This window comes from Ursus americanus, chromosome 12 (assembly GCF_024610735.1).
Source record: "Ursus americanus isolate L20-20 chromosome 12, mUrsAme1.1.p, whole genome shotgun sequence".
NCBI lineage: Eukaryota > Metazoa > Chordata > Mammalia > Carnivora > Ursidae > Ursus > Ursus americanus.
In genome coordinates this window covers 23,494,460-23,517,709 of record NC_142138.1, presented here as the reverse complement: position 1 = coordinate 23,517,709, position 23,250 = coordinate 23,494,460, and the positions used below count along the sequence as shown (strand labels likewise).

General features: G+C 41.5%; 1 protein-coding gene across 5 annotated transcripts in view; it reads left to right on the top strand.

The window, feature by feature from the left end:
- The window catches only part of WLS (Wnt ligand secretion mediator), a 145,299-nt gene that overhangs the window by 32,986 nt on the left and 89,063 nt on the right, over nt 1-23,250 (top strand). For all 5 annotated transcript variants that reach the window (XR_006780437.2, XM_045802048.2, XM_045802047.2 and 2 more), the window contains exon 2: nt 8,329-8,601. Coding sequence is in view for 4 of the 5 variants with exons in the window: in XM_045802048.2 (XP_045658004.2) it covers nt 8,329-8,601 (273 nt within the window). In the remaining variant the exon portion in view is untranslated. The remainder of the gene's footprint in view (nt 1-8,328; nt 8,602-23,250) is intronic.

The following is a 23,250-nucleotide window of genomic DNA, read 5'->3' as shown; positions in this document are numbered from 1 at the left end:
GGATAATTCAGAAAATCATTTCTCCAGGTCTTGGCCGTGCAGACCCACTTTCAGTCCCCCAGTAATTGAGATTGAATTGTGAAATAGTATTTCACTTCATAATCTAGTGAGATTTAATTGGCATGGTTGAAATATCAGAGAATTTCATCTTCAAAGTCAGTGGCAGAAGTGGAGTGAATGTCTGACCATTACAAGTTCAGAGCAATTTCAGTAAAGGAATTAACAGACTGAGTCAGTTAATTCCGAAGCACTAAGTCAGTTTAACACAAGAATTTACACTTTCTTTAGCTGAAAATTTTGAAGCGGTCATTACACTGGGACGTTCTGCAACTTGGATACCTGCAATAGCGGACACGAAGAAACCTTTTTAGGAACTGACCTGGAGAGAACCATTAGCAGAATTGGCTCAAGGAATTGCTAGTGGTCTAAACCCTCACAACTCAGACGGATAACACGATCTGGGACTTCATTTGTACAGTGTATGCCACGCATTTCCTTTTCGTGAGAAACAAAGCAAGAGGTTTTCGAGCTTGAGAAAGGGAGGCAGAATCTTTGAGGGAACTCAACACATTTAAAAGCTAATTTCTAAATTTAGCTGAAGTTTCTTTTATGTTAAATAAGTGCTTTGCGGCAGGGGGAGGGGGGCAGCTTTCAGTGAAAACTGTAGTTGTATAAATACCAGAAATTCATCTGTTCTCCTTGGTTTCTGCCACCTAGATTCCTTTTCCCCTCCCTTGCTCCTCCCCTCCCTGAGGCACATCAAAAAATCCGGAATAAACCCTGGAGTTATCCAAGGGCCTGAATACCCAATACATTTCCTATAAGTTCTCATTAAGACAGAGATGTTCAGATGGAAAAGCTTAGAACCGATTTGAGTATATAATCTTGAATTATAAATCCCATTCATTGTGAGGCAGTGGAAGTTTTGTCTACGTTACAAAATGAAAAGTGGCTTTTAGCTACCTTTCTCTTTGTAGCCCATGTGAATGTTGTGGGGGGTCACATTATCCAGCTACCGCTTTTGTTCTCTCCTTTTGTAGATGTGGACCTGGGCCAAGTCATTCTTAGTGCCCGTCCCCCACCCCCACACCAACAGTAATCCTGTCCTTTTAAATCAGTCTCAGTTCTTTTTTTTTTTTTTAAATAAAGTCTAATATCTACTTTCTAGTAACTCAAAATCTTTTAGGAATGAGGTAGGAAATAAATGAAATTATAAAAAAAATAGATAAATCTAGCATTTGTGTCTTTGCAGGTGCAGAAATCATGACAGCAGATTTTTAACTGACACTAGATTTCAGGAGTTAGAGCAACCTCCTTCTTGAGTCACTAGAGGAAGGTATCTGTTAGCAACTGTCTGTATGTTGTTAAGTCAGGGTTGTGTAGTTTGCCACCATGCCACCCCCAACCCTCTGTTCCCCGCTTTCATATCTTTTAGCTAATTGCTATGGTGAAAGTAAAATTCTCTAAAATATTTCTGAAGTGTTTGACCGTTTTTACTTAAAATCATGACTTTTTCAAATTGAGAGTTTCTGATTATTAATGTTTGTAAGCATGACTTACCCTTTTAACTGGTCTGTTCTGCACATTCCTTCCCCTTGTAGCCCAAAGCAGATTAATCTTTAAATATCATCTTTGTTGGGGTGCCGGTGGCTCAGTCAGTTAAGCGTCTGCCTTCAGCTCAGGTCATGATCCTGGGGTCCTGGGATCTAGCCCCCCCACGTTGGGCTCTTTGCTCAGCGGGGAGCCTGCTTCTCCCTCTCCCTCTGCCTGCCGCTCCCCCTGCGTGTACTCTCTCTGTCTGTCAAATAAATAAATAAAATCTTTTAAAAAAATATCATCTTTGTTGCAGGAAGACATTCCTGCTCTAGTTGAGGTGAGCTAGACTTCAAAGGCTCCTTAGAGGCCCCGTTGCTATAATAGGAGGCAGAGCTCCACCATTCTCTCCCCACCACCGTCTTGTTCCTCCTTCCAGGAGAGTTCATGTCTGGCCTTGTGGCTGCCTGCTGAGCAGAGATGGGCGTCTTGGAAGGAAAGAGTCCCCCTAAATACAAATTCTTTGTTATTTGTGGATCTCTTGATTATTCTTCCTTCCATTGCTTTGCAGAATGGAGCAGAGGCCGTGGGGAGCAGAAGCCAAGGCACCTAGTAGAACGATGTCGCTGATCAGAGCAAGCAAACAAAGTCAGGGTGGTGCTGCATTTTCAGCTGTCAAATGATCTCTTTATAAATTTTAATACTCGTATTCAGACCTCTGCAGAACTCACGGTGATGTTCTAGATACTCTGTGGTCTGGCACCTGCTCTTTTTCAGCATCTTCCCCACTCGGCGTCCCCCTTTTCCCCTGGCTGACCAGCACCTGCTCTCCCTGGAGGCTAAGTCCAGGCTGCTGAAACCATGCCACCCCCAACCCTCTGTTCCCCGCACAAACCTCTGTCCGAGCGAGTTTCAATCAGGAGGCACTTCGCTGCCAACTTCTCAGCCTCCCACGCTTGACTGTGAGCAACTTGGGGTCTGGGACTGTCATTTGTCTCTATCTTTAGTTAGCACAATGCCCGCATAATAGTGATACTTCTAGATAATTGCTAAAGGAAGCTTCTTTACTTGTAATAAAGCAAAGAAAGAAATAGTCTGCGTTGGCTTAAACGGAGACCATGTGTCATGTCAGCATGTTGTTTTAATTTTATTTTAACTTTTCTAGGAGGCAACTAAGTCTTGTATCTCTGTCCAGCTCTTTAATTACAGGTTCTGGAGGGAGTAGGGGCTAATGATTTGATGTTGACTCAACTTTGAGCATGATAGCGGTAGTGGTTGGCTAGCTGGTAATTTGTAAACTGGACGGGCATTTGAGATGCTATAACAGGAAGCTGACTGGAGTCAATATTGTTCCAAAAGGAGTACAGGTTTAGTCATTGTTCACTTACTTACATTTTTACTCAAGGTTTTGTTGTAATGATGACTGGAATTTTTACCTCATTCTAGTGAATTCATGTCTCTTGCCTCCTAAATATCTTTCTGTTGCCCTTTCTCAGGTAATGTCAGGATAAATGTAACATCCACAATTATAATTACCTTTTACTGTAATTATGATTTATTGCCCGTTTCCCCCATCATTTGTACCTTCCATCTGGCTGGACGGCTGATGTCTGTCGGGTTCACTGTAGCACCTAACGGTGCCTGGCGCGGAGTAGGTACTCAAGACCTATTTGGGGAATGCAGTATGAACCTTTGTAATGTATGTCGCTGAGGAGCCACTGAATTTTCAGAGGCAACAAGATGTGTTTGTGCAGTTTTTCACAACCTTGAATTTAGAAGTCTTATGGATTTCATATCCCTTTAAAATTAAATGTCCTACAGTATCACATGTCACCATTCCTGTACTATAATGGAGAAGCAGAGGCCAAAAATACAGGCAGTTGAAGTACAGATAAGGAAGGGAAAAATGGCCTATGTTGGACATAGTAAAGAGAACTGAACTCACTTTTCAGTGAAAAGCTCAACGTTTATTACCTCTCTGCATGGTCTGAATGCTGTCTTCGCCCGCTGTAAGTTAACCAATCCACAGTGCCTGGGCAACTTCATTTTTGGCCAGATTGCTCTGACTACTAGTACATTGTACTGATGGTGAAGTAGGTTTTGGCCTTTTTTTTTTTTTTCCTTTCCACAATTAAATGCTATGGATAGGTAGAGGCGACACTTAAAATGTGTGCTAAGGCAGCTGGGTGATATTGCATTACCATCCTAGGAATACTGGGGAGTGGTTATTTTTAGCTTTCACCTGAGCAAACATGACTCAGTTTGTTGACTTGAATCCATCCAGTCCCCTCTTAAATACACAAACTCTATTAATCCCTAGAACCATGCTAGTGACCAAGTAGGGCCTACATTACATATACCTGTTAGTTAGTTGATAGTGGTGTCTTCGACAGTTGCAGGTAATTTCGACATTTTCCATTTTATTCTTTCCTCTTACAGTAAAAATCCCTCATACTTATTCCTTTTTTTTCTTTTTTTTTTAAAGACAGAAATCAATTGTTTTTTAAATTTTAGACACTGTTTTGTGATCCATGTAGTCACAATTTTGGCTATAGCTAGTGAAAACACTTTCTACTAGCCATAAGCTTTGTTTTTAGTTTACTTTGATAAAGGCTTTCTACATAAAGAAGCATCTGGAAATTCACTTTTAGCTGGTGTAGGAAGTAGTCTTCAGTTGTAAATATATTATTGGAAGAACATTAACTGTTCACGTTTGAATAGCAGAATGTTGATTTACTTTCTCAAAAAATCCAAGTGTTTTCCCTTTTGAGCACTACTGGAAAAATTGAAAATGTTGAATTATCTTTAGGTTTTTTTAAGTTATGCAAAAGGTTTTTGAGACTAGAGACTAGAGAACTAATTTATTCAAGCGAGGAAAAATATTTGTGATTCCCATAATATGGCTTGAGATGCACTTGAGGCTTCTCCAAGTTCACTGCCATGAGATTTATGAAAATATTAGTATTCCTGGGATTTTTTTCTTTATGCAAGATACACTAGACTAATGAAAGAATGAAAATAATTCAGGCTGCTACAAAGGCAGGCGTTCACTGTGTCCATTAAAAATGCAGCCTTTGTGCCCGTAAAGTGTTCAGCTTCTCTGTTATTAAGTTTGGAATGTGGTTTTGGAGCTTAGCTGAGGAACTCAGCTGGTTATTTTTCATTTTGGTCTAAGGAGGGAGAGACTTGTTTTTCAAAAGTGGGGAGGGGAGGAAAAGAAATGAAAAAAGGTTAGGTTCATTTTAGAAGAATCGAAGTTTTAAAATGTAGTAACTATTTTCTGCAGCAAATAGTCAGTTTGAGTATGTTAGCCAAAAATAGAATTCATGAGTTTCGTCTCCCTGTTTATTTCTTCAGCCACATTAAAAAGGGTTCAGTTAAATGTACCGTTTGGTTTTTCTAATGTCGGGGCTGTTTGGCTGAGTCAGGATAACCAAAGTTTGATTGATTCCTATTTCTAATAAGCCAGATGGAATCCAAAATATCTTTGCGATACAGTTTTGAGTTCTAAAGAAAAACTTCCCTTGTATGGATTAGTGGTGCTTCTGTGGTGCACTGAAGGACTTTCAGCTAGAGTTTAGTCGTGCTGTGTTTTCCGGTACATTTGAGTAGACATTCCCACAACTTGCTGCAAACGTAACATTTTACTAAAAATTTACCATTAGGACAGATATTTAGGGATAGAAAAAATATGTATTTGAGCATTAGAAGCAGGACAAAAAACTTTTGCCTCCTTTTTTTTTTTTTTCAAGATTTTATTTTTTAAGTAAACTCTACACCCACTGTGGGGCTCAAACTCACAACCTCGAAATCAGGAGTTGCACGCTCCACTGACTGAGCCAGCCAGGTACCCCCACACTCCTGCCACCTAAGTGACTTTCCTCTTGCTTTATGTATTTCTCCAGTTACCTGATCTTACATAAGAGATGATTTCTGCTCATAAAAGGTGTGAAAGCACAGTATGCCAGTTTATCACATGCACAGAATTAAACTTATATTTAAACCACCATAATCTGTAATGTTTTCCTTTCCCTGCTTATTTTCAGAGATACATTTTATAAATATAAATATAAATATAAAAAATAAGTATAAAATAGTTTTAAAGTATATTGTACTAGCAGGACCCACATGAAGAAAACTGCAAACATTTCAAAGAGATGTAAGAATGGATTCCAGTTAATAGAAAAGCAATCACTGTTCTTGGATAGGAAAACTAAATGTTGGGAAAGGATGCCAATTCTGTCCACATTCTTTTGTAGATTTAATGTAATTTCAATCAAATCCCAGCAAAAGGATAAAAAGGATAAATTTGAAATGGATTGGGGGAGGGGATTTACTCTGCGAGATACTGATACAAACCATCAACATATATGATTCAAAACAATGTTGTATTGAGCCATGAAGTGACAGTCCAATACATGAAATTGAGCAGATTGTCCAAAAACATCTATAGGTATATGTAAGATAAAGGCGATATCATAAATCAACAAGAAAGGAGAGTCTGTTCAGTAAAAAATAATTTAAATATTTAGAAAAAATAAAACTTGGGCCCTCAATTCATCTTTTATATCACAACAAATTTCAGGTGGATCAACTATTTAAATATTTTTTAAAAATTGTACAAAAATAACTTGAAATTAATAAAGGTGGCTGTTTATTGAATTTGGAGATAAAGAAGGTCTAAGCACAAAAGTATGGGGGAAAACATAAAGCTAAAGAGATTTTTTTTTAAATTTCATTTATTTATTTATTATTTATTTTTTAAAGATTTTATTTTTATTAGAGAGAGCACATGGGGGGGTGCTGCAGAGGGAGAAAAAGACTCCCTGCTGAGCAGGGAGCCTGATGCAGGGTTCCATCCCAGGACCCTGAGATCATGACCTGAGCCAAAGTCAGACACTTAACTGAGCCACGCAGGCGCCCTAGGTAAAGAGATATTCTAGAAAATCTGGAACTTCTCTATATTTAAATATGCTGTAAACAAATTTAGACAGAAGATGGAAAAGTTAAATTACTAGCAAAAAATATTAGGCAAAGAATTATTCTTATATATAGACAACCTTTACAAGTTGTGGGGGAGGGATTAGATTATGTAGATTAAATTTGATATATCATGTGACTGATTATTTTGCAAACACTAGTTGAAAAATTTTTATTATATAGAAAATATAATAGCAAATATTTTGCACTTTTTTTTTTTTAGAGAGAACTGGGGGGAGGGGTAGAAGAAGAGGGGGCGAGAATCTTAAGCAGGCTCCACGCCTAGTGCAGAGCCCCTCACTGAGCTCAGTCTTACAACTCTGAGATCATGACCTGAGCTGAAATCAAGAGTTAGATGCTTAACCTACTGAGCCACCCACTTGCCCCGAGTTTGTACTTTTATCGTTCGCTTGTTTAGTGTATACAGTGACTTGCAGAGGTACATATGATTATTATTACCATTTAAGAAATGATAAAATTAATACACACATAGGTTTAATAATTCACCCAAAACTTTCTTAGTGTGGATTGGTGGTGACAGAAGTAGGAATGAGGGAACCAGGCAGGTTGGCTCCAGAGCAGGTGGGACTCACCACTGTGCTACTCTGCTTCTTTACATGAATAAAAAGAAAAAACTCTAAAACTATGGATGGTGTGATCCTGTTTTATAGAAATATATGTTAGTGTCTTTTAAAGTTCTATAATGTAATTTGTTTATAAATTTTTATCTAATTACACACTCATAGAAAAGATAGTATTTTGATATTTTTCCAACAGTGGTTACTTCCCTCTAGTGGGATTTTGGGTAAATGTTGTTTTGAAGTTTAAAATTTCTGTATTTTGTAGATTTTCTTTTATAATCCTGTAACCACTTTATAATCACAAAACGGTGTTTTTAAAAAATGTTGTATAGTTCAGATGTGATGATCTCTTTTGAAGTGCACAGATCAAATGCATGGATTGGGTGCCTCTGAAGTACAGTCTGCTTCTGTTCCCACCTCTGACAGTTACCACACTAAGTGAGGGCCTGAGGTCAATGTAGTTCTTTCTTTCCATCAAATGCGCTGTTAGAACTAAGAAGAATCTTAGAAACCAACTGTCTTGGCCAGTCTTAGAAACTAACCGTCTTGTTTCTCACATGAGGGTCCTGAAACTACGCAATTTCACCAATTTACCCAAGATGAACTGACAGTCAGTTGTTCAACTAGCTTCTGAGCAGGTCTTCTGACTTCAGACGCTGTGCTCTGTGAAGTCCCAGAGCCCTCCAAACCCTCAGGCAGGTAGAAACAGAAGCACAGTAGATTTTTGTGACATTTGTTTGGAGTAAGGAAGTACCTGGACCAAAGTGGTTACAAATGTATTCTTTCAGTGAAAATGACAGTGATTGAAAACCTAATGGGAAGACTCTTGGAGATACTTTCTGACACCTGTGGAGGTCACTGAAGGCTCCTCACCTGGATTTGGGGGATCCCTAGGTATTACTGATCCCAATTAGAGAAGGCAGTATGAAAACTGGAGGTGAACGTTAGCTCACAAATGAGCACTTAAGTGGATGATTTTTCTTTCTTTTTTCTTTTTTTAAATTTTTTTAAAGATTTTATTTATTTATTCGACAGAGACAGCCAGCGAGAGAGGGAACACAAGGGGGAGTGGGAGAGGAAGAAGCAGGCTCATAGTGAAGGAGCCTGATGTGGGGCTCGATCCCATAACGCCGGGATCATGCCCTGAGCCGAAGGCAGATGCTTAACCGCTGTGCCACCCAGGTGCCCCCACAGTGGATGATTTTTCTAAACCAGAAAACCCTTTTCTTTTCAGCCCCAGGGCCCACGACGGCAGTGTCCTACATGTCGGTGAAATGTGTGGATGTCCGTAAAAACCATCACAAGACAAAATGGCTAATGCCCTGGGGACCCAACCAATGTGACAAGATCCGAGACATCGAGGAAGCAATCCCAAGGGAAATCGAAGCCAACGACATCGTGTTTTCTGTCCATATCCCCCTTCCCTCCATGGAGATGAGCCCTTGGTTCCAGTTCATGCTGTTTATCCTGCAGCTGGACATCGCGTTCAAGCTGAACAACCAAATCAGTAAGTGTTTTCTCTTCTCACTCCTTTCCTACCTTGGACACTCTCTCTCTTCCAGTTCTTTCAGAGCCAGTTCTAGTAACAGTAAAATGAGAATATTAAGAACAGAAAATTACTGACTACTTAACTACTTGCTAGGTCCTTTTCTGAATATACTGCTTGTACTAACCCATTGCCTATTCCTAGCAATTTAGTGAGGTAGGTCTTACTGTTTCATTCTACAGATAGAAACCTTGGGTCCCCGTGAGGTTGCTCAAGGTCAGAAGGTGAGAGAGTGGAAGGGCTGGGATTCAAACCCAGACAGCCTGGCTTCAAAAGCCTTGCCCTAAACGCCACCTTTCATCACCTTTGTAGTGTTAGGTCGGAGCTCACCCCAGCGGAGTGATTTGAGGATTTCTGAAAGGTCCCATATTTCAAAATGTCTTTTTCCACTAGACTTTGAGAAAAGTCATTGTCTTAGTAAAGATCCTCATCAAAATGGGATTGCCACCCCACGAGCACTCATTTTCCCATAAAACCAGGGTTGGTTTTTTGTTTTGTCTTGTTTTTGTTTTTTGTGGCTTACTACTCATGTGTCGTTCAAGATTCTGAGGGCCGGGACATAGAAACATTTCATGAGGAGGAGATTATATGTGGCATTTGAGAACAGTATAGGAAACCTTCGGTTGAGAAGAAAACATTTTTTACTGACACAGGATGATGGGTGAGATGGAAAGAGAAAAAAGTGTGTTGAAGACCTCTCTACCTGGGGCCTGTCCTTGGATTAAAGCACTTTTTCTAATTCTAATTTTCCTGTATCAGCAATAATCTCCATAAATAATCATTAAATTTATTTTGTTTAGGAGTTGCCAGTGTATGTGCTTGATGGGACATCTTATCGGGAACAAACAGATACTCTGAGATAATTTCCAGAATGGAGAGACCCCTCCATTCATTCAGTCTCTTACCTTACAGTTATTTTAAACTGTACTGCCTACTGTTTGGAGTGCCTACTACTGCCAGGCACCGTGCTGATGGCTAGACATATGGATACAGGTGAAGACACTGTCCTTTAAGGGGCTTATGGTCAAGTGCAACGATGGGCAAATAAATGATCATGCTGGTATGATGTGCTAGGGACTGCAACCAAAGTATGCACAGGAGCTGTGGAAATACAAAGAAAGGGCTTTAGAACATGGTAAGGGAAGTCTGCCTTGGGGTGTGTGTGTGTGTGTGTGTGTGTGTGTGTGTGTGTGTGTGTGTAGAGCTGAGCAAATAGATATTTAAAGTGAGTGAAAACTCTGACAAGACGTTGGGGGTGAGGGTGAGGACAAATAGAAGAACATTCTAGATAGAAGGAATGGCTGATAGGAAGGTCCAGATTTGCACAACAGCCCAAAGCATTCAGTGGTATTTCACATTTCGCATGACCACATTTTCTTGCCTATTGTCGTCTTCGTTGGTTGTGTAACACATTTGTTTGTTCACTCATTCAAACTTTATTACATCCCAACCATATGTTAAACACTAAGTACTGAGGATACAAGACTGAACAAAACATGTCCTTTTAAGGAGTTGGGAAAGACAGTGGTTGGGAAACAGAAAAGAAAGAAAGGTATGTGCTGCAATGAGGGGAATAAGCAATGTTGTGATACTGTGATTTATAAGAAATATATATTTGGTCATCCAGATCACCAAAATATATTTCTCAAATATATTTGGTCTTTACCCACAGTTCCTGGCTCTCAGTTCCCAAACCCTTGGACTTTCCTGAGTGATAAGTACCATGGGAGCATCTTTTGTTGTAATATTTGGTCTCTTGTCCTCAGTTCCTGAAAAAGCATCAGAAGCCATAAAGGTGAAATGGGTGTCTTGTTCCTAAGAAGCCTCTTTCCACCACAACTGGGTTTATGTTAATGAGGTGACTTTTGGAAAGCACCCAGGGGTCAGGGCTGGTTGCCAGAGGAACCAACCATGAATAGAGAGGTGGCACTTTCAGTTCCGCTCCTGATTTTCAAGGAGGGGAGAGGGGCTGGATGTCGACTCAACTCAGTCACCAATAGCCAATGATTTAATCAGTTGTATGTATGTAATGAAACCTCCATAAAAACCCCAAAGGAATGGAGTGCAGAGAGAGCTACCAGGTTGGGAAACCAGAATGCTTCCTTATGCCGCCCTGCCGGGCCCCAAACTCTGAGGAAAGAAGGCATTTCATTAGGGACCTTGTCCATGTATCTCTTACCTAGCTGTTGGTTCATATCCTTTTTCATAAGTCAGTAATCTAGTGAGTAAAGGGGTCTTTTTAATTCTTTGAACTGTTCTAGCAATTTAAACCCAAGTAGGGGCTTGTGGGAACGTCCCATTTTATAGCCAGTTGGTCAGAAGCACAGGTAACACCCTGGGCTTGAGATTGGCATCTGAAGTGGAGGACACTCTGTGGGATAGAGCCCTTAACCTGGGGGATTACATGCCATCTCCAGGTAGATAGCGTCAGAATTGAGTTGTGTTGTAGGATACTCTGCTGGTATCTGAGAATTGTTGGGTATGTGGGGATCCCCACCTCCAACACACACACAACACATCATATTTGGTGGTCAGAACCTATTACATATTTTAACAAATGAATTACTTCCCAGCAAATATATTTTTTAAAGATTTTATTTATTTGAGAGAGAGAGAGAGAGAGTGTGTGCCTATGCGTACACAGGGTGGGGAGGAGCAAAAGGAGAGGGAGAAGTGGGCTCCCCACTGAGCAAGGAGCCCAATGTGGGTCTCAATCCCAGGACCCCACGATCACGATCACGACCTGAGCTGGAGGCAGACGCCCAGCTGACTGAGCCACCCAGGTGCCCCTACTTTCCAGCAAATATTAATCCTTAACATTAAAAATGCCTTCATTGGTGAGGCTTTAACTAAAACATTTCTGTATCTAAATGAATTTGTATGTGTCTTATGTTCTTTCTCTCTCAAGTATGTATTCTGCCTCCGAAATATATTTTATCTTCATCTAGAAAAGATTGTACTAAAGATTCTTCTTTTTAAAGATTTATTTATTTATTTGACAGAGATAGAGACAGCCAGCGAGAGAGGGAACACAAGTAGAGGGAATGGGAGAGGAAGAAGCAGGCTTCCAGTGGAGGAGCCTGATGTGGGGCTCGATCCCAGAACACCGGGATCACGCCCTGAGCCGAAGGCAGACGCTTAACGACTCAGCCACCCAGGCGACCCTGTACTAAATATTCTTATCTTAAAAAATTGTTAAATTTCCTGTAACATAAGCACCCATACCTAATAGGGGTGCACTAAAAAATTAAGATAGCCAGAGTTTTCAGCTACCTTTGAAGGGTCTTTGAGCAGATAAAGTAATCTAAGAACTATATATTTTAAATTACTTTCAGTCATTTGGTGTTACATGTATATTCTTTTTAAACTTTTCCATTTAAGGTGATACAGGTTTTAGCTAGAATTTGAGATCTTGACAAACCCTCAGAAAGAAATCAATGACTTACTCTTTAAAAGCTCGTCATTACTTAATCAGTTCCAAGATTTCATCAGACGTGGTGACATTAGAGGGAAATTTACAGTAGTAAAAGTGGTTAGAGAGTATGTATATTATATTTGATTATTGACAGAAGATATTCCATGTGTGTTATGTAAAAAAAATGTAATCCTGGTTTGAAAAAGCGATTTTAAACAGAACCCCTACTTTTCACCTTTTAAACATAAACATTTAAAAACCTACAATTGTCTTTCAGTGCTAAGTCTAAAAAGTAACCAGTTGAACTTTGAAGTGGTGACAGTTTTAAAACAATAGTCTGCAGGAGCTGGGGAGAGGGGAAGCCCATTGAAGGGAATCTAGAGACGTACAGATGCTCGGAAGCAAGAGTAATTGAGCTTTTGGTGAATAGCAATGACAAATCCCGTGCAGACCTGTCTGTCAAAATCTGTGATTGGGCCAGTGCTAACTTGTCCTGAATATTTCAAAGGCTTGGAATTAACCTGTTTGTCAGGGCACAGACATGATGCTTCTGCAGAGTTGTAAGGGACATCAACAAAGGGGAAATGGAGGGGAGGATGAGTACCCTGAAAAGGGTGTCCATGAAAAGTCCGCCAAAACATCTGGCACCTGCATATATGGTTAATCATTGGGAAAAATGAATGCTTACCTATGTGATGGGCTTCGATTTTTCTGTGACAGGAAATTCTGTTATTTGAAAATATCCTCTGAAGTGGGTGTACTTCATTCTTTTTAAAGTGTATTATCAGTCACTCCATGTATGTATGTATTTGTGAAAGACAGGTTTGGATTGGCTAAGATGGTGCCTACTTGTAAAAAGGAATGTCACTCTACTGATTACAACTGCAAGTCACATACTTTGCATAACCTCAGACTCTCCATGGGGCTTCTTTTGAGGAACCTGGGTGCAGAGATAAAAGAAAGTTGGTTTTTTTTTTGACATGTCTCTACCCAGCTTTCAAATCTACAGGCTATTGAAATAGAAGCACTGAGATTCATTGGCAGAAAGCCTCAGGACGGATTGATCCGTGTTGAGTCGTAAATCTAGAATTTGAAGGAGTTTAAAAATTCCTTAGGCTGGAAAAATACTGGAAAATGCTGTGGGGTAGGAAAGGCCAGCCCGTCTATTCTGTTCTTGGGTAATGAAGTCATTATGTTTTGCCTTGAGCCCTGTGCTGTACGCTAGGATCGAGTGTTAAGTGCTTGTTTCATTACTGCAGATGACGACATGAAATGACGGAATTATTTCTATAACTGACAAGTGATTTTTCTTCTCCCAAACTGAAAACATTTCTGTAAAACATATTTCTAGTCAAAAAAATAATTAGAATGGTACTATTACCCCGTTTTCTAGTTCCATACCTGAGCGTCCCGCCTAACTTTCTACAAAGTGATTGTGCTCTTCCGTTTGTGTATCACGTGAGGACCATAAGAATAAAAGAACAGTCTGTTAACTGTAAAAAAACAAACTGTTATCTAAAATGATTAGGGGTAAATTTACAGAGGGAAGAAAGTCTCTGAACTTATTCTTGGCCGTTAGCAAGAGCTGTGGTTCTTAATTCTATGTTTTCAGATGCCTCTTGGAAAGAATCCACAAAGAGAGCTTAATGGGGGAGAGGATTCCATAGGCCGTGAAACTACCAGCTAATGATGGATCCAGGCCATTGGTACAATGGTATTCGTGTGGCTGGATTTCCATACTTTATCAGATAGTCCTTTTTAAGAAAATATGTTGTAGCAACTACTAAGAAGAAATCTAATTCTGCTCTCTCACGCCTTTCAAAAAGAGACCTTCTTTGAATCATGACCATGTTATAGTCTCTGTTTATAAGAAACATTTCTGATCAGATAGATTTTTTCTTTTAGATTTATTTATTTATTTGAGAGAGAGAGAGCTGGCAGGGGGTGGGAAGGCAGAGGGAGAAGGAAAGAGAGTCCTAAGTAAACTCAACACCCAGCGTGGAGCCCCATATGGGGCGCTGGTCTTGATCTCAAGACCCTGAAATCACCACCCAGGCCCCAGAGTCCAAGGCTAAACCAGCTGTAACCCCTGCCCCTGATTGGATAGTTTTTATTACAGGCTGGTGTCACCAATATATATATTTAAGATTTATTTATTTATTCGATAGAGATAGAGACAGCCAGTGAGAGAGGGAACACAAGCAGGGGGAGTGGGAGAGGAAGAAGCAGGCTCATAGTGGAGGAGCCTGATGTGGGGCTCGATCCCATAACGCCAGGATCACACCCTGAGCCAAAGGCAGACGCTTAACCGCTGTGCTACCCAGGCGCCCCACCAATATATTTTTTTTAATTTTATTTATTTATTTGAGAGAGAGAGAGAGCACAAGCAGGGGAGCAGCAGGCAGAGAGAGAGGGAGAAGCAGGCCCCCCGCTGAGCATGGAGCCCAATGTGGGGCTCCGTTCCAGGAACCTGGGATCATGACCCGAACCGAAGGCAGACGCTGAACCGAATGAGCCACCCAGGTGCCCCACCAATATTTTTGAAGTTATTTTTTAAATTTCTTTATCTACCTTAATTGGAGTCAGTATGATCAGAAATGACCCCACATTTTTCCTCTGCCCTCTCCACTCGCCTCCCCCAAAAAGATAAACTGAAAAAGCTTAAAATATACCAAAAAGATCCAGGAGACTTAAATGTGGTGGGGTTTGCAGAGGTGAATAAATATAGGGAGGTTGTCAATATTTGAAATGGGCTTATATGGCCAGTCTGCTTTCTTCTTATGGAGTCATGTGTCCCCTTCAAACCCAGGCGAGAACCTAGAATTTTCTAATATGAATCAGTCTTACCTACTGACTTGGGTTAGAAAGAAACTAAAATCGCAGGAGAAGACTGTATTTTGTTGATTAACCCAGGAGAGTGGAGATTAGGGACACCATGTTTGTTTGCTTTCGTTTATGGGTTATCTTTCCCTTTGAGGGACTCTTCAGGCATAACTCTGGAATTAACCATTGTGAACAAGTTTATATTGGCAGGAAAATGGGAACACTTAGGTTGTTTTATTTGGGTGTGATTATTGGTAAGCTCATTTCTTTGACAGTATCACTATAACACTGTGGGATCTCCATCATTTGGCTCAAAGGTTTTGTGTTCTGTACATCCAAATGAAGAAATACAGCCTAGAAACAGAGTCGGGCTCCTCTAAAACCTTTTGACGATTTTTTAAACTCATGTTTATAGTTTGGTATATCCAGTCCCTCCTCCTTCCTTCCAGTCATCCATTGGCTTACGGGCCAATTTAACATCGGAAAGGAGATCATATTGGGTTAGTCTCTAGTCATAACAAACCACTCACCTATGGTCTGAATAATTTGCTGTACCTGTTATTAAGCATCAGCTGTGTGATTGCAGACTTTGAGCCCTGGAAGGAACTTTAGAGTGCTGCTAGTCTAATAATCTTCAACCAGGAAGCCTGTGGGTGGATTTCAAGGGCCAGGCAATCCCTCTGGTATTCTATATAAAATTTCAGTCATATTTATTGTATGTATTTTTGGAGTAAGAGGGTTTGTGGCTTTTGTCAAGTTTTCAAATTGGCTACTTGATCCCAAAATGTTAAAGGGGCTAATCCTTTAATTTCCTGGATGAAGAAACCTTATACCCTGAGATACTTGCCCACTGTAGCAGAGTTGGCCGAAGACAAAGCAGGATCTCCTCGTTGTACATTAACCACGTAGGTAGGTGGGTGGTACGTGGCAACAAGGACACTACCCTATGCAGGTCAGTGAGCTTTCTACCAAACAGCACCCAGATCTTCTTGGACAGAAGTGGCACTGGTCTTTTTAAAATGGTGTATTTTCTATTTTTCTCTTTTCAATCTCCCGATCTGTAGTTCAGGGAATGTAGTGCAGTCTAGAATCTGTTTATAGTGCCACAGCTGCAGATCACCCACGTGTCTGATTTCCTGCTCTGAGTTTAGAATATAAACGAGGAGATTCTCTTTGCATCCATAACAAGTATATCCTGGCTACTAAAATAAATCCTGGTGACATCAATGAAGAATGTGAATAGCAAAGCAGCTAGCAGTGGCAGATTCCTTGATGGCACCCCCACTATGTATAAGGTGGTTTTAGTTTTTTTTTTTTTTTTACCTCCTCTTCTCACTTGGGGTATTCCTGTCAGTATTTAAATGCCAGTCATTCATCACATAGCTAATGTGAGGTTATTTTACTGAGAATCCTATCTTTATTTTGGTTAACATAAGAAAATATGAAGAAAAACTGTTTTCTGGATTATACTTTTCAAAGCAAAAATAAGCTAGATGGGGGAAGGAAAACCCTCTGTTGAAGCAGAATTCGACTTGCAAAAGTGCCAGGGACTCAACATTTGAAAAAAATTTTTTTCCCTTAATATATACCTATTGTATGCATACTGATGCTAGAAATGGTTCCAGTTCCTCTTTGCTTTGGTAAGTTGGTGCTAATTTGTTTGGAGAGGTAGTAGAAATTCTTTAAAGCGGGAGGAGGTTCTGATTTTTAAATTTTCTGGTCTCGGTTATTTCCTAAAATAATTGTCCAATGGGTGTCTCTTTCCTGCCTTTCCTATTATTCATATTATGGCCATAGGGAAAGCCCAGGCCTGACCTAACAAGCAAGATTATATCTTCTTTTAAAGGTAAGGTTCGGGGGAAGATTGAAAATATTTAAATTCAGCATCTTGAAAAAAAAAGCTGCTGTCACATAGTTGGAGTTGTCTCTTCAAGCACGGAGCAGCCTGTCACTGGTAGTTATCCGGCCAATGCTGGTTGGGGTGGAGAGATTCATACTGATGACCACAGTGATAGTGTATGTTGGGTGGCCTTCTCTTTACAAAGTACTCTTGTACCAGAGATGCTGACGGTTGTCTTTGTTGCCAGGCATTTGCTTTGGCTTCATGCCATATTCTCACAGAACTTACTTTTTGCCCTCCCTCAGACTGTGGGCTTCCACCATGCCTGCTGAGTGGGCTGCTGGCCACACTCTGGTCCCCCAGCCACAGCTGATTGGGTTAGGATGGGCCCTTCACCCAAGGAGAGCAGTCAGATTCTCTCTTGTGCAAAATCGGGATTTAGATCATCTCGGGTTAAGACAACTCTACTTTTATTTCATCCGATCATCTCAACAGGTCTCCCTGGCAGAGAGAGGAAATTGAAGACCAGAGAGGTTAAGTGACTTGTCCAGAGTCTCACAGCTGAGAATTAGAGGGGTTATAGGTAAAAGTGATCTTGGGGTGGGGTCAAGGCACTGGCCTCTCGAGTCTGTCTGTAGTGCTATGGAGCACCTCCCTGTTCTGAGTAGGCAAATATACCAGATGACCCCCGAGGTCCTATCTACTCCAGCTGTCTTTTGCTGAGAGTCCATGACTCACTTCAGATTCTTTGGCTTTATAAAAACGTTATGAGTATCCATCCCTTCAGCTTTGTAAATAGGTGACTTCACAGACCCTCAAGTATGAGCCATTTTAGAAGATGCCCCGTTGTTAGTGGGTGAGCTTAGTGTTGACATGAGTGAGTTTTCTAGTATTTTCTTTTGTTATGTGTTTACCTTGTGTTCATTTCTAGTCCTTGGGTAGGCAGACAGGGTTGGTGTACTGGAAGTGTATTTTTAGTCTGACATTAAAAAATGTATCATAGACACCAACACAGGAAGCAGTTTTTAGGTGAGTCAGTGTATAAATAACCTCAAAGAGTTTTCATAAAGGGAAGGTGGATCTTTTAATTCAACAGTCCAGCTTCTGAGGCCCTCTTCCCAACTTCCTTTATTCATTCAGTAGTCATTTATTGGACTTCTACTATGTGCTGGCATCTTTCGTACTTTAAGTCCTTACCCTTTATACTACAATTTCAAAAAACCTCATGACCCTTCTTTGTTTACTTCTGTCTATCCGGCAAGACTGAATTTTGAGAGCAGGGGCTGTATCTTGTTCATCTTTTTGTCTCCATACTTAGCATAGCCCCAGGCTGTATAAATACTCAAGATGTACTCATAATAATTAATTAGGAACTCACAGTCTAGTCCAGAGAGAAAGAATCAAAAAATTATACCAGTGTGTTCTGTTTCAAGTGTCCAGAGTATTCCATGAACAAAGAAAGGGAAATGGTTAATTTACAAAAAACGTTAATTTTTTAATTGAGTCTTGAGGGGGGGATCTTCTAGGAGATGTTGAAATTTGTGACTATCTAATATCTGATGGCAAAGAAACAGTCCAAGAGTAGCTGTATTTTGTTCAGGGAAACTGGAGTGTTTGAGCTAAATTCTTGACCTGACACTTACAAATTTCATGACACCTTTGGTTAAGTTAGTGAACTTCCTTGTACTTCATTTTCTTCATGTATAAAATAGAGGTAATTGTAGTGCCATCCTTATAGGATTGTTTTAAGGATGAAACTAGAATAATATATATGCGGCTTTTTCATAGGAAGTGCTTGGTACATGGTAAATGCTCAGTAAAGGTGAGTTATTATTATTCTTGGACTTGAGCAGAGAGTAGGAGTGTGAGTTCTGGAGAGAACATAGAAGACCAGCAAGAAGGACAGCAGGGGTGAGTGTGCAAAACAAGGACCTGGGTGGTTGCTGGCCATAGGCCTTTCATTACTTCAGGACAGTGGTTCTTAACTTTGGATCAAGGACCTTGACCATGGGAAAAAAATGTGCATAGGTCCCATTCAGACATTTTGTATTCGTATTTCTTCAACTGAATCCCTGAAGATTATCTGTGGCACTCAGAGATTTATGAATCTCTAGGTAAGAGCTCCAACTTCATGATCTAGGTAGACCCCAGGAGCTTCAAGTTATGTATTGATCAGCACTTAGGCAATTGGAGAACATCCTAAAATAGAAGACCTGGAAAATTTTCAGCGTCCTTAGGAGAATATGCCTGCAAGCCATGGTTTAATGACATTTGACTGTAAGCATGTTAACATGTAAATTAAAATGTTTTGGAATAGGATAATAATTTAAGATGAGCTCTTGAAGCTCTGCAGACTGAAATTATGGAAGTGAAGTGACTTCTCCAGGGTCACCTGGTGTGCAGCTGAGAAAGTCAGGACAAAGATCCCTATTTTCCCACCGTGAAATGCTGTGAAAGACCGTGTGGTAGGTGAAGGACCATGAGTGCATTTGTTAGGCTGCAGAAGAATTCCGTATTGGAGAGAAAAGATAAGCTCCTGAAAGACTAAGGGGGCCATTGGTGAGTTGCAGTGATGGCCAGGCAAAGAAATTTGGAGTTTGATCCTTAAGAAAAGAAATTGAAAATCACGTATCGAGTGCTGAAATAAAATGTGGAATTCAGGATCCGAGACTCGTGGCTTGTTCTTTGTGTTATACAGCAGCTGGAAACTGCATTTCTCTTTTCCGTTCGGACTTCTCGCAGGGTGGTATTCCCGACGGGAGGGCATCTGTGAACTTTTTAATGGGAGAAGTCGTAAAGCTGGGTTAGGGCTGTTGGCACAAGGCTGCCTTCGGAGGCCGGGAAAATCTGACTCCCCTTTTGCTTTTCAGCTACAGACACAGCCATCGCTGCCACCACCAGCTGAGTGACTCGGAATCTAGGGGTTGCCAGTAATTGTGGGTTTAAGTCACAGAGGAAAAAGATAAGAGAAGAGCAAGGCTGGTTTTTCCACAATTAAATGTTGCCTCTCGGGCTTCTCTGACGGCAGGAATCCAAGAGGTCAGGAACCACCAGCCATATTATTTTTCTCCCTGGCTGCCTGCCTTCATTTGTATCCCCTCCTCATTCATGGGAATGAAGAAAAGGTGGGCTGGAAATAAAAAGCTTGTCCTAGCCTACTTTTTCCTTTACGAAACTTGTCCGAAACAAAGCTTTCCCGTGAAACAGACGGAATCCCTTCTGGTAGCTAGCTTTTCCTGCTGGCAGCACAAAGATATTTGGGGGTTTGGGGGGGGCGGTAAGAAACCATTGTTGAAATGTGCTATTGTCCTTTTGCAGTTGGGACCGTGTTTTCTCAAGTACTGCCCTGTACTCTGGTATTTTTGCATTTGCTACGGTTTAACTCATATATTAGTCAGACTCAAGTTTTTATCCCTTGTCGCTAAGGCCATTACACGTGCCCTGAGGGCAGGGATTGTTTTATTGTTCTTTGTTTTTGCCACAATGCCTCAAGTGCAGAAGGCAGTTTGGCAGCTGGCTGTGTGTTAAGGTTTCTGCCTTCGTGGAATGTTACAACTAGAAGGACCTTAGTGGATCCCACTTTAGTAATTCAGGAAAGGATACGTGCAACGACTTACTCAAATTGTACAGCTAATAAGTGGCTTTACCGAGAATGAGAAACCGGTCTCCTAACTCCACCTAATGTGTGACATAATGGCAAACAGCTTGAGCTGGGGAACCCAAGCAGCCTGGGTTCCTATTTTGCCTCTCTCCTGCACTAGCAGTATGAGCGTGGGCCTCAGTTTCCTCATGTTGCGACTGCAGCTGATCATCCGGATCCGGCTGGCGTGGATGTGTCCGGAAAGGTCTACACATCTGAAAATAGAGGCACTCACAAATAGGAGCTTTTAAAAATCATTTTTTTGATTTCTTTTAAAAATACAGTACCTTCTTTATAAGAAAACTCAACATTTCTACGATCTCTTCAATATCAGAAAAGATGGCCCGATTGCTTTTGGTGAGAATTTAGAAGAGAGGGCAGGTAATTGGCCTCTTAGGTGCAACCTAGAATGGACTAGAAGTGAAAATTGGTCCCATCCACAGGAAATAAGGGTCAGCCCTCCATGCAAAGGAGTTTGGTGGTTTGTTCAGCAGTTAGCACAGTAGGAGTGCCTACTGTGCCGGGCGAAGAGCCTAGAGATGGGGTGGTGAGGGAACAAGTCAGCAGGCCCCGCTTGCCTCAGAGGTGATAGGAACATAAAGGAGTGTAAGCAATGTGATGAGACATGGAGAGGCCAGGGGCCGAGGGCCGAGCTGCCGGGACTTCGTGTTCAGGGGCAAACTTGTGGAGGCAGAGGAGGTGCCAACGACACCTGAAAGGAAAGAGAAGTTATTTCAAAGGAGAGACTGAGGGAGATGGCAGGAGGGGAACAGCAGGAAAAGCAGCCTGTTAGTGCAGGTGCCTTTATTGAGGGAGGGTCAGTGGAGGTCTTCTGGGGCTCAACCAAGGGTGGTTTTCCATTTTGTTTCTCTCTCTCCCTCTCTCTGTCTCTCTCTTTCCAACACATTGCCTTGTCCCCCCTCTTTGTGCTGTTACGAGTCTGTCCATCTCCTGGAAGGCTGGGTGGCAGCCCAATATCATCCCATGGCTGTTTGGAGCTGGAGTCCGGGGGAGGCCCTTGCCAATGGATCAAGGGTAGGACCTGAGCTGCAAATAGAGCCCCAAATCCTGAATTCCCCACAGAAGCCTCGCGAAACAAATCCTCTGTGTGAAGAACACTGGCCTGACTCCAGCAATAACACAGCTGTTGAAACAGCTTAGTCACCAGGGCGATGGAGGCAATGCGGCGCGGGAATGCTGGGGCACAGTGCTCCAACGTGGGGCTGGCTGGCAGCAGCCCTGAGAGTCGGCGCTGCAGAGAATCTGCTTCCCGCCCACAAGCATTCCCTTGTTTCTTTGAAGCCCAGCCCTAATCCCCTCCCTCGGTAGGCCAGCGTGAGGAGAGAAACTAAAACACCGTACGACCCAGGAGAGGAGAAGAAATGGTCACTCCTTTTAGACACCTGGTTTCTCCCTCTTAATGATCCTGGTTTATTTCCCAGATAACTTTATTTTGTTCCCTGCCCCAGGCTAGGCAGTGTAATTTAGGTATAGTGGTGGGGACAGGGGAGATGCACTCATTTATCTTATCTAGAAAATATGGTGACTTTCTTAGCTTGTGGGTGTCCGGGTGATGCATATAGAAGTTAAGAGGGCGAGTCGTGGCCCTTCTGCCTGATCTTGCTTGGATTCCTTTAGCAGCTTCATCTGCCAGCGCTCTTGTCTGAAGGACTCGGGGCAGATCTGGGCAAAATACTTAGCTGATTTCGTCAGTATTTGGGGAGGACTAATAAACTGCCACAGACTGACCCCATTCCTCTTGCAGCTCTTTGAAGAACTGACCTTTGTGTTTTCTCTTTATCCTGGACTACTTCTGCGCTCCTTGTTTTGGAAGTTGTTAAGTTAAATTAGCCATCCCTTTCCTTTCCTGGTTACTGTATGAAAATGCAGCTGTCAGTCTGTGAACTCTGCCATCGTCTATTTTTAGATTCAGTGTGAATGAAGCTCTCTTCTCTAATTGCTTTCAGAGAGAAGGGGGAGGGGGGGAGAGAGAGAAGGCAGGTAGATTTTTGTAACCATCAAATCAGCTATTCTAAATGCTCTATGCATTGATGGCATCCTGGGGAGAAAGCAAGGAAGCCCACTGTGTGTTTTCCTCCCTTGGCTGTCAAGTTTGTTTTCTCTCCACATTTATGTTGATTATGGTCAAATGGGAAAGAGCTGTTGCTGTATTTGCTTCCCTGTGTTTTAACACTTGCCAGCTTGGATGGTTCTGATTTCTCCAGCCTTGTTAGGCAAAGATTGGTTCATTGTTGAGTCTCCAATTACTTGGAAAACTGGGAGGGTCCTTCTGGTGATAGCTTCTAGGAGAGTAAGTAATCTTAAGCATGCTGAGAACTGTGAAAGTGCAGTGGGCCTCCGTGATCTCTAGATCTCTCTACCCTACTGCCCCTACCAAATTCCAGTCTGCCTTTCACACAACTGCCAGGTCTCTGTGCTTAAACATCTCTCTAGACAAAATGCTGCAGCGTTCAAAGCAAGCCTGTTCCCTCTGTCATCACATCCTTCCTGCTCTCCAGCCTTGCCTGTTCTCTTCACGCCTTCTCCCATTCTCCGCCATATTGAATTAGTTGATTTCTCCATTTCTCTGACTACAGGACACTGTTTATGCTTCTGTGACTTTTTATGCATGCAGCTCCCTCTGCCTGCAATTCTTTCTCTTCATTACCTAATGAACTCTTACTCATCCTGTGAGTCACAGTTAAACATCACCTCTTATAGATGAGGTGATCCAAAAGATCATGTATTCTGTGCTATATTCTTTGACCCCCTAGCTGGTACTCTTGCCATCTTTGTGCTGACTATATATATGTACTCAAATGTAGTACTAACCACATCTGATTATACTTATTTGTGTTCATACCTGCCTTCCCTACTTTATTGTCAACAATT